Source organism: Diadema antillarum, unplaced genomic scaffold, assembly GCF_040938485.1.
Source record: "Diadema antillarum isolate AM-2024a unplaced genomic scaffold, OU_Dant_1.0 seq00000819_RagTag, whole genome shotgun sequence".
NCBI lineage: Eukaryota > Metazoa > Echinodermata > Echinoidea > Diadematoida > Diadematidae > Diadema > Diadema antillarum.
Window position 1 is genome coordinate 1,580,932 of NW_027271696.1, and position 11,500 is coordinate 1,592,431.

General features: G+C 40.0%; 1 protein-coding gene across 1 annotated transcript; it reads right to left on the bottom strand.

Annotated features, from left to right (window-relative positions):
- Positions 1–5,781: 5,781 nt before the first annotated feature.
- On the bottom strand, positions 5,782–10,909 carry LOC139739804 (small ribosomal subunit protein mS26-like). Its single transcript, XM_071650396.1, has 4 exons — positions 10,575–10,909; positions 8,601–8,747; positions 7,862–7,985; positions 5,782–6,612 (listed from the first exon to the last, which is right to left on the bottom strand). The coding sequence occupies exons 1-4, from the start codon at positions 10,811–10,813 to the stop codon at positions 6,394–6,396; spliced, it is 729 nt and encodes a 242-aa protein (XP_071506497.1). The 5' UTR covers positions 10,814–10,909; the 3' UTR covers positions 5,782–6,393.
- Positions 10,910–11,500: the final 591 nt, after the last annotated feature.

Here is an 11,500-nt window from a genome sequence, read left to right on the forward strand (position 1 = left end):
AGAAAAGAGGCTCTGAAGTACAGGGTCTATTAAAGCGCTTAATCTATACCAAGCAGTGCTAGCTGTGTGATGAATGGGACAAAAAATAGGATGTAAACCATCAGAGCAACAATAATGATGGGATTATCAGATTGAATTGACATTGGGCATTCTCAATCAACACATTCTGTCCATGATTAATGCCAACTTTCAAAGCAGTAGAATTATCCTTTCAAAAGTTATTACAGTTGAAAGTGAAGAGTGCGCAAAAGGATTTTCAAGAAATGAAAAGGGGTTTCTAGAAGACATACGTGATCACACTACTCTACCAAAAAAGGCTTGTAGAAAAACTGCTGAAAACACATTTTCCAATTCATTTTATGATCCTAAACTTAATAATAATGTAAAAGAAGAATAGCTCTTTCAGAAAATATGAAAAACTCAAGACTGACTTTGCTGACCAGTTTCACCTTTTTAGCTCACCTGAGCCAAAGGCTCAAGTGAGCTATTGCGATCGCCCTTCGTCCGGCGTCCGTCGTGCGTCGTGCGTCGTGCGTCGTGCGTCGTCCGTCGTCCGTCGTCCGTCGTCCGTCGTCCGTCGTGCGTCGTGCGTAAACTTTTTACATTTTCATCTTCTTCTTGAAAACCCCAAGACCGATTTTCATCAAACTTGGCAGGTAGCATCCCTAGGGGGTTAGGAACTCAATTTGTTAAAATGGGCACCATGCCCCACCCAGGGGGCCCCCAGGGGGGCCCAAACCCCCCAAAATTAAGGAATCTGTAAAAATCTTCTTCTCTAGAACCAGATGTGATAGAGCTAAGTTAATACTATGAGTTAGTACATTGATGACTATAGTTTCAAGTTTGTTCATGGCAGAATCAGGGGTGCCCCCCTTGGGACCCAGGGGAGGGGGGTGGGAAAGGGTTCTAATGGGGCCTAAATTGTACATTTTCATCTTCTTCTTGAGAACCCCATGACCCATTTTCACCAAACTTGGCAGGTAGCATCCCTAGGGGGTTAGGAACTCAATTTGTTAAAATGGGCACCATGCCCCACCCAGGGGGCCCCCAGGGGGCCCAAACCCCACAAAATTAAGGAATCTGTAAAAATCTTCTTCTCTAGAACCAGAAGTGATAGAGCTAAGTTAATACTATGAGTTAGTACATTGATGACTATAGTTTCAAGTTTGTTCATGGCAGAATCAGGGGTGCCCCCCTTGGGACCCAGGGGAGGGGGGTGGGGAAGGGTTCTAATGGGGCCTAAATTGTACATTTTCATCTTCTTCTTGAGAACCCCATGACCCATTTTCACCAAACTTGGCAGGTAGCATCCCTAGGGGGTTAGGAACTCAATTTGTTAAAATGGGCACCATGCCCCACCCAGGGGGCCCCCAGGGGGCCCCCAGGGGGCCCAAACCCCCCAAAATTAAGGAATCCGCAAAAATCTTCTTCTCTAGAACCAGAAGTGATAGAGCTAAGTTAATACTATGAGTTAGTACATTGATGACTGTAGTTTCAAGTTTGCTCATGGCAGAATCAGGGGTGCCCCCCTTGGGACCCAGGGGAGGGGGTGAGGAGGGGTCCTTATGGGGCCTAAATTGTACATTTTTATCTTCTTCTTGAGAACCCCATGACCCATTTTCACCAAACTTGGCAGGTAGCATCCCTAGGGGGTTAGGATCTCAATTTGTTAAAATGGGCACCATGCCCCACCCAGGTCCCAAACCCCCCAAATGAAGGAATCTTTATAAATCTTCTCTAGAATCAGAAGTTATAGAGCTGAGATAATACTATGAGTGAGTGCATTAATGACTGTAGTTTCAAGTTTGTTCATAGGAGATCCAGGGGTGCCCCTCTTGGGTAGGGAGGGTCCAAATGGGGGCCTGAATTGTACATTTTCATCTTCCTCCTGAAAACCTCATGATGGATTTTTGTCAAACTTGGCAGGTAGCATCCCTAGGGGGTCAGGATCTCAATTTATCAAAATGGGCACCATGCCCCACCCAGAGGGCCCCGGGGGCCCCAATCCCCCCCAAATTAAGGAATCTTAAAAAAATTGGGCCCTTATTGTACATTTTCATCTTCTACTTGAGAATGCCTGGTCAAATTTTGGTAGAGCTGTGAATAAGATTAGTGACTGCGTGAAAGGTGAACTTGCGATACTCAGGTGAGCGCTAGACCCGCGGGTCTCTTGTTTGAGTCCTCATGTAAAATCAAGGGGTGCGACTTTTTGTTGGTTTTGTGATGCACGGTCACATAACGTCGGGTGCCCGTGCATTGGCCGCTAACGCAATACAATTTGTATTGCGTTAGCGGCCAATGCACGGGCACCCGACGATATACAGAATATGTGCAGTCAGTTCATTCATAGAATACAAAGACGGGGAATTTGCTCTAGAGTAAAAAAAAAAAAAAAAAAAAACACCTTTGCCTTCACACACATTTCATATTACAATGTATTACATTCCATAACAAAGCATGCCAATATTGATCCAAAGAGCTTCCCTTGTGTAATATTCACACACACACACTCATACACACACACAAAGACACAGACACACACAGATACACACATACATACGTTGAAGTACCAGTATATATACTAGCAATTAGTTTGTTTAGAACATGTGGCACAGGAACATGTCTGTGTAGATATAAAAATGTTGACGGAAAAGAGATTTAATAGATGCAGTCTATAGCAGATGAAGATGTGTAATCATTGTAATACAAAAGGAAAGTCGTACCATGTGTCAAATATAAAGACAAATTATAAATACTACAGTATTGAAATGGGTCAGCATGTAAATAAATTTATGTATCAGTACTGGTGTAGATTGATATAAGTGAAATAAAAAGTCACCTTTTGCCAAAGTATATTTTAGCTGCAGTATTACCTTGATATAATACCTAAAACATTAAACGGTCTTTTTTGTTTTTGTTGTTACATTTAAACCCAAATTGCATGTATTTTCAACTTCACACTCATATAGAACTATTCTGCCATCTTAGATTGTTTGTTGTTGTTACTTCCCCAGGTACTTGACAGAGAGTAACTTTACATCTCCATTTCTTTGGTCCAGTTACTTTGATGTTCTTTTGAACACTTTGGTATACTGAATGGAGAGAAATACTGTCAGTATCTGTAGCTAAATGAGTAATGATTATAAAAAAGACTGATAAATAACATTGATGTGGCCATGTAATGTGTAAGTTTGTGTAAATAATCTGCGGGCACTGGCTCTTGTTTTTCATGAAATTGGTATGGAAACCATCCCCTGACTGGAAGCACAGTTGTTACAAATGCAGCTGTAGGTCAAAGTTAGAAGTGCATTTCTGTCTCTCATTGACAGTCTGTGTGGACACCCGTACATGGTATACATTGTGATACACTGTACTGATTTTTCGAGGTTATGGGGTTGGTTTTTATGCCTCTGCCTCAAAGTGTCACGGAGGCATTATTTCCATATTAACTCTTTCCATGCTGCAGACTTTAGGCAGTGTGTACAATGCTATGAGTTTGTTTCTACCAATTGACACTCGAGACACACAAAGGGTTAAGCATTAATACTGGCTTTGGAGTTCAAAGTAGTAAACTTCAGGAGGAATTTCACGACTCACAATAAAACGTGCATACATGTATAACGTACATTGCCTTTTGCCAAATGGGTGATTCTGAGACAGCTGATTTTAACTTTCATATTTTTTTTCTTTGTATGTTTGTATGTGTATTCAGATCAACTTGCTTTGAAAATTCAATAAAACATGCTTTTATATGCCACTTTGTAACACATTGTATGGAATGCGTAGAAGGCAGAGTTCTGGAAATCCCTGTGGTGTGATAGAGATTATTCAAGTTGAGATGAATGGTTCTGAATACGTGTACTGTATAAGCTGTTATTTACGCGTACAGAGATTTTTCATGAATGATGAGGTCAAGGACATTTACGAGAGATGTTGCTTTTGCGAATTGACACCAGGGCTATCACAAGGGCACAATTACCCCCACACATGGGGACTTTTCACATGTTGCTAAATTTGCAGTCCAACAGTAATTTGCGAAATCACAAAAAGTAACAGCTTATATGGTATGCCTCTCTAAGCATGCAAGTTCACACTAGGCAGCCATGGCAATTTCTGTGTGTATATACAGGTACAGTACTGTATTTACATCATTTTGCAATTGCTTCTATCCTGGCAACATCTCACCTTAGTTTTATTTGTCTCATATTTTGTCAGGGAAATACATAATCTAATTCATTAATATTCTATCGAGTTTATATATGGAGAATCAGGATTAAAATAAAATCTTGATTGAGAGAAAGTTGTTGAAAGTATTTAAGAGATGTACTACGTAGAAGTATGCAAAGTTGCCTAACTGCTTGCCTTTCTTTCAGAAAAAAGACTGTTGGTGACCGATTCTTTACACACCATGTTCTCACCAACTTTGATAAATAGACCAACATCAGGCAAACAGAATGGTGGAATATTTATCAAGTTTGGACTTTGTTTCACATGTTTTCTACAAATTGAAATACAGTGGACTCCCATTATAACGAAGTCCTCGAGACCTGCAGTTTTCTTTGGTTATATCAAAATTTTGTTATAACCGAACAAATAAACAATAAAAAAGCACAGAGTGAATAACGTTGCGACACAAATTTTCACTTCGTTGTAACCGGAATTTCGTTATTACCCTGTTCATTATAATGGGAGTACACTGTAGTAGTATATTACAACACAAACATACACTGTACATGTATTGGGAAAAGGTCATTGTTGCCAAGTTATTACAAGACCATAAAAATTTAATGCAAAGAATACATCTTATCACAGATTTCACATCAAAAAGAGGAAACTCAGTTCAGATCTTAGCAGAGCTAAGACTTTGGAGGTGATAACATCACTATCTCTGCTAATTTGAATATGTGATGGGACCATTGTAACTGAATGGAGAAAACAGAGGAAACTTTAAAATTCTGTAACTCTCTCCTTTTGGGTCCGATTTTCACGAAACCTTGTCCATTTCTGTTCATGTGATTTTACTTTGTACTTATCAAAGCCAATTTGGGCATGCCATGAAGTTGCACTTCCAAATGATAATCCTACTGCAACATCGAATACATATATACAATTCTACAATAATATTTGGTGATTTCATCTTGACAATTTGCTGTCTTGCTGTAACAACATTCTCCTTTTAACAAAGTGTTCATGAATATAAATTCTGACATTGCTACATCACATCCTTCTCGTACTGCACATTGAGACAGCTGCATCTAAATCTGCACTTAAACTTACAATGTGTGGAATAGCAAGACTGAATTTTGTCACAGGTTTCCAGGTATACACCTTATAGATTGTAATTTCAGAGTATGACTAAACTTGCTTTCCTTTTTGAGGCATCAAGCCAAAACATACCTCAGAAACAAGCTGGGTTATAGATACTTTAACCTGTTAAAGATGGACTGATTTTGCTACAACGCGCATTTCCCATAGACACCTGCCCGAGTATACTCGGGACGGGTCTTCAACGGGTTGAATGACTTCGCCAAATTTGATTAAAATCCAGCAAATATTTCATCACCTCAAAAAATGTTGAAATGACAATGTATAGATTTTGGCCGTGATATCCATGAGAGCTGATTCCACATTTACACAATTGCCAAGCAAAATTACTCATACATGTACCAACTCAAGCACATTTCGGTTTTATTCAAAGATACAGAGGCTGCTTGCAAGCTATAAGTGATAACATACACTGCATACACAGAACACTATATTTCGAGGCATTTATATCTCGAATTTTGTGAATCAACCGATATTCATGAAATTAACTCATTAATATTGCCTCCCGCATCATAAATGCACTACAGTGTGTATACCATCTCTAAGGTGGGAAATTACTCGGTCTTCTTGTGAACAAGAATAATATCTATTCCGTTATCGTTGGTTCTCAACCACAAATTTGTCTCGCAAGTAGAGTGCACTCCTTTTATAATGAACATGATTATAATGAAATTCTCGTTACAACAAAGTAAATATTCAGGTCCAAAAATTACCACCTAGATATCTTTACAAACTTAAATGTTTGTCTATAACAAAATTTTGGTATTTGTATAACGAAAAAAAAAATGCCGGTCCCAAGGACTTGTTTATAATGGGAGTGCACTGTACACATACCAACTCACAGAATACATGGCATATACAGCATAGCATAAGGTTTCCATGGCAACAAATGAACGGTAGACACAGATGCACAAGGACCAAGAGACCTGATAGGTGAATAAAGCAAATGTTGGACACTGTGTCTGAAAGTGTTCTGTGCATGCTGCATGTCCAAACGCTGGCAGTACATGCTTACAGTCTAACTCTGATTTGGGCTTTGCTCAGCGCAGGCTTCCAGGTCCAACCCAATTAGTTCTCTGCCATTTTCACATCCTCGTCCTCCTTCTCTGGCGACTCTTGCTCCTCTTCCGCTAAAGTTCTCTGCCTAAATTGCTCCCAGGCAGTGTCGGGTGGTAACACTGGCTTGCCCGTCCTTTTGATGAGGAAATTATAGTTCTTGGGGTTATCCAGGGCCTCCTCTATTGCTGCCTCCATGGTCTCCATGGTGATGAAAGATTTACTTGCCTCCTAATCACATCAACAACAATGACAACACCAAAGTTAGAACCACTGTCAGGTGTTACTATGTATTAATGATACACATGTGTGAGTACTTCTCAAGTTCATTAGCATTTTATTCCCCCCCCCCATCACTGCACACAATATTCCAACCACACATTGTAATTGCAATGCCTCTCAATTTCCTATAGAAATAAACATGTACATACATGTATGCATGTAGAACTGCAGTGTGTGCAGAATGTCTTGCACCATTCAATAAAGCTCTTTAAAGGGGAAGGCTAGTAACTGATCAGTGGGAATCAGTGGAAATGCTGGGAAATGATTGTTCCAATCCTTATGAGTTTCATTCAAGAGTTCATTGTATATCTATTGTTGTGTGAAAATGATTTGCTTCAGAACGGTCTCATATTCAAGTAATGTGCAGATTAATGCTCCGTCACTGACCAGGGACGCTAACCTGGAAGCATTAAACTGCACATTACTTGAATATGAGACCATTCTGAAGCAAATCATTTTCACACAACAATAGATATACAATGAACTCTTGAATGAATCCCATAAGGATTGGAACAATCATCTCCCAGCATTTCCACTGATTCCCACTGATCAGTTACTAGCCTTCCCTTTTAAAACCATTACATGAATTACTACTACTGTAAAAGTGGAAATTTTTTGCACATTTCGCACAACCAAAAACTAGTGCGAAAATAAGGGCACGCAAATATTATTTGCCTGCCATATGTTCCAGTAGTTGAGTTCTTGATTCCGCGGAATTAAAAACACGCAAAACTCTTCTTACCCCGCTGAGTGCGAAAAATAAGTCGCGCGAAAATATCCACTTTTACAGTATACAAATACTACCAATGGGTACATATCTTTACTTCTATTATTGTAAGTCGAAATAAATGCAGTTTCTATGGCAGCAGTAGCCATGCAGCAAACCAACCAGGCGAGTACTATGATCTGATTTGGTGCTGAATATGCTCGAAAAGGAAAAGACAACCATAAGCCAGCCAATGTCTAAAAAGAGAGATTCACGAAAGGGATGGCCAGATAACTGAGGTCTTGTTAGGTAAATGTAACTAATGGTATTTATGTAACTTTGCTAAAACCTGCCCTGATCTGTTGCTGTGCTTCCAGTGATACATGTATCAGTCTTTGAACAACAACTTTTCTCATGGGGGATAAATTCTCTGCTAAATCTCATCACTCTTCGTAGAACATATAATCATTGTTCACAAGCCGATCTCCATACCTTTTCACGTTGGACCAGTTCTGTCAACCTTTCCACCTCTTCAGCTTCCTTTCTTTCCTTCTCAAGCAGCCTCTGTAGATTTTCTTCTTCTATCAATCTGGCCTTTGCTGCAAGCTTCTCAGTTCTACAATCACAAGGAGGTGGGGGGGGGGGGGGGCAAAATGGCAATATTGAATCAGTATATGATATGAATTGAGGTAAAATGTGCTACCCTTGAGACATGAAAACTGGTGCCAAGTCATGCATGAACTAGAGGACATTGGAGAACTACCGGTAGCAGTGAGCCAGAAGTTATGCCTTGAAATAAAAAAACTGCATGCAATGCAGACATCTTTTATGTACGGTATACCATGGAGCATGGTAGCTCAATGGGTATACCATACTAACTTTCACCACATTTAGCCAAATACATGTGCGATTATTCAAAAGTCCATAAAAGCGATGCATACCAACTAATATTGAGTTACATCAAATACTCATACACATTTCCTGTGATATCAATGCTTTAATATTGCACACATGCATCACCATCAGTTTCAGAATTTAATTGTAACAGTGAATGGAAACAAAACCTTTCACACAATTGACCAAGGAGACCATTACCCCATTTAGGATGGGCTGATTTGCTATATAAAATACGCATATCCCATAGACACCTGCCCGAGTATACTCGGGACTAGTCTTTAAAGGGTTTACAGACAAACACAAACAAACAAACAAAACTCTTCACTAAATTTACCTTTTTGCTGCAATCCTTGCATTCTCTTCTTCATTCCAAAGGAGTATATTCCTGAATTCTTCTTCCTCCTCCCTCTCTACCTGTTCGCTTGACAGCCCTTCAGCTGTTTCTCCCTTCTTCCTATGCAATTCTTCAGCAAACATTCGTCTGACGGAGAAAACCCAAAGGAAATGTTTGAAAGCAAAGTTTTTGGGGAAAATTTTTGATAGGCAGACAGTTATGAATAACATAAATGATATACAGTAAATGACATCACAAATCAATTGAATATTTCACAGTCAATAATCACAAAGATGTACCCTGTAGATGCACCATGGTTGATAGTCATTGATTCCGGATGTCAGATAATTGCACCCCTTCAGCCAAGCACTTATCTGTCACTGTATACGCCATATTTTGCAAGTCTAAATTTTCGCGAATTGGGAATTCCCGATGATTTCGGGAGTGGTTAAATTCGTGATCGTGGAGTCCTGTACTGAATGGAGAAGACATGTATACACGTACATCACATTCACATCAAGATCAGAATCAATATTTTTGTGTGTCTTTAATTTCGCGAATAGCACCTGACTCAAGAAATTCGCAAAAATAAAAACGTTGCGAAATATTCAGCATATTGCATACAGTACTTGTTTAGAAATCATTACCTCACACAGATTTCAGGATTGTGACATAATACCATACTCAAAATTATCAGTACATTTGTGTGTGTGCGTGTGCGTGTGCGTGTTTGTGTATGTATACAACTACGAGTTATACAAGTACAACTGCAAACCGCAGCAACCTTGATTACACTGACCATTGTGACATACAAGTGTACACATCATCTATCTGTAACTGATTGATGACACAACAATGTACCTGAATTGTAGTAATGGCTCAGGAGAAATATGGAGACTGCATTTCATTTTCTAAAGCAGAGCGTTGCTACATCAGTACATGTCAGAACCACAACTACATGTACAGTGGACTCCCGTTATAATGAAGTCCTCGGGACCGGCAGTTTTCTTTCGTTATATCGAAATTCCGTTATAACCGAACAAACAAACTATAAAAAAGAAAGAGCTGGTAATGTTGCGGCCTGAATTTTTACTTTGTTGTGACCAGAATTTCGTTATAAGTGTTTGTTATAACAGGAGTGCACTGTGCAACTACTGGCAGAGATATCTGAATACAGAAACATTCATTATGATATTACCACTTTACCAGGAATACCAGGCAGGCAAATTTGGTAATGATATCAAAAGATATAATTTATCAATCAATGATGACATGAGACTTGGTGCACAATCCAGCGATCCCAAGGAGTAGCTTAGAACTAGAAGCAAAAAAAAAAAAAAAAAAACGCACCAAGGTTCAACCTCCCATGTCAAAATTCGGCCGTGTGGAAAAGCATAGCCGCCATAGAGGTTTCAAATGACAAGCCTTGGAAGGCGTTTACAGTTGAATAATGGCCGGCTTGCTCTAGCTCTAGTTCTATTTAATTATTAGATTCTACAGTGAATCTCAAATGTAATGAATAAAATCAATTCAATTTTCAATCTCTAAATTTGTCGACTAAATCTAACTCATGAACTACTGACTGCTTCTGTGCTTGTGTTACTGTTTTGAGTGTTCAAGCTCGTGTTTTGTCATAACTGCTAGTACACTATCTGAAAAGGAACGAGAAGTTGAGGTAAAAGTTACTACAGACAGACAACATGGCAACATGAGGAGTAGACAGAAAGATCCGTCTGTCCAGAGGAGTCTTTTATGACATGAGTATGAGGGGATCCGTGAAGCCAGACGCAGTCTCCGCAGAACATATCCCCGATGACCAGATACAGACCGATCTTTCGGTCAACATGAGGAAATAAACTACACTGTAACATTTCCCTTGATCCATGCATTGTGATTTGTGGTTAACTCTAACCAAGTTACCATAGAACTTTCGTCTTTAGATAATGGGGGGGGGGGGGGGGGGTAATAGATTACCGGATAGATCTCAGAGTTGTCTTGTAGTGAGGCAGTTTCTCACTGAAGAAAGCTTGCTCCCATGGATCCCTCGGTGTAGGTTCCCTCACCCTTCCCTCCTTTGATTTAGCCTTGGGATCTGTCCGCCGTTTTCTCCACCGAATCTGTTGTAGCTGTATCGACGTTCCTGCGTTGACTGGTGCCCACAGACGCTCGACAGCTCCGGCATGCCGTAGCGAAGTTTTCACTGAATTTAGCATTCTGTTTGAGAGCAACTATGCTACTGGAAGGAAAAAGAATCAACCAAGTAAGGCAATCTACTGCTCTTATGGTGCCAAACCTCCTTGTATGTTGATTGTTAGGCACGATTACGTGAGTAGTTCAGCTGTGGACTACCCGGTGAGCAGCATGCGTTCCGTCGACAGCGAGTGTGCAACGCGCTACATGGTATGTGAATAAAGTACCAGACAAGTCGACATATAAAATACTGCTTTTTAAGCTGGTCTTTCGGCACCATCACCATACCACGTCGCGCTGATATACTTTTAGTATTACACGTAGAAATGTTTCCATGCCAATTCGTTCCTTTTCTAATCAGGCCCGTAACTAGGATTTTTTTTTTTTTTTGGGGGGGGGGGGGGGGTCATAATTATAAAAGTGGACCACTTCTGGATTTAATCAGCTGACAAGCAAAAAAAAAAAAGAAAAAGAAAAAGAAAAAGGCATCACCGCAACTGGGGTGCCACTACAAGCCCCCTTTCATTTTTTTTTTTTTCAAGCGGGGTTCCACGACTCATTTTTTTTTCTTTTATCTTTTTTTGGTTACTGGCAAACAGGGGGGAAGGGGGTCTGCAGAAGAATCCCCTGAACCTGAACCCCCCCCCCCCCTCAGTTACGGGCCTGTTAGTTACTATTTCCATTATGACTTTCAGTTTTGTTTGTGAAGA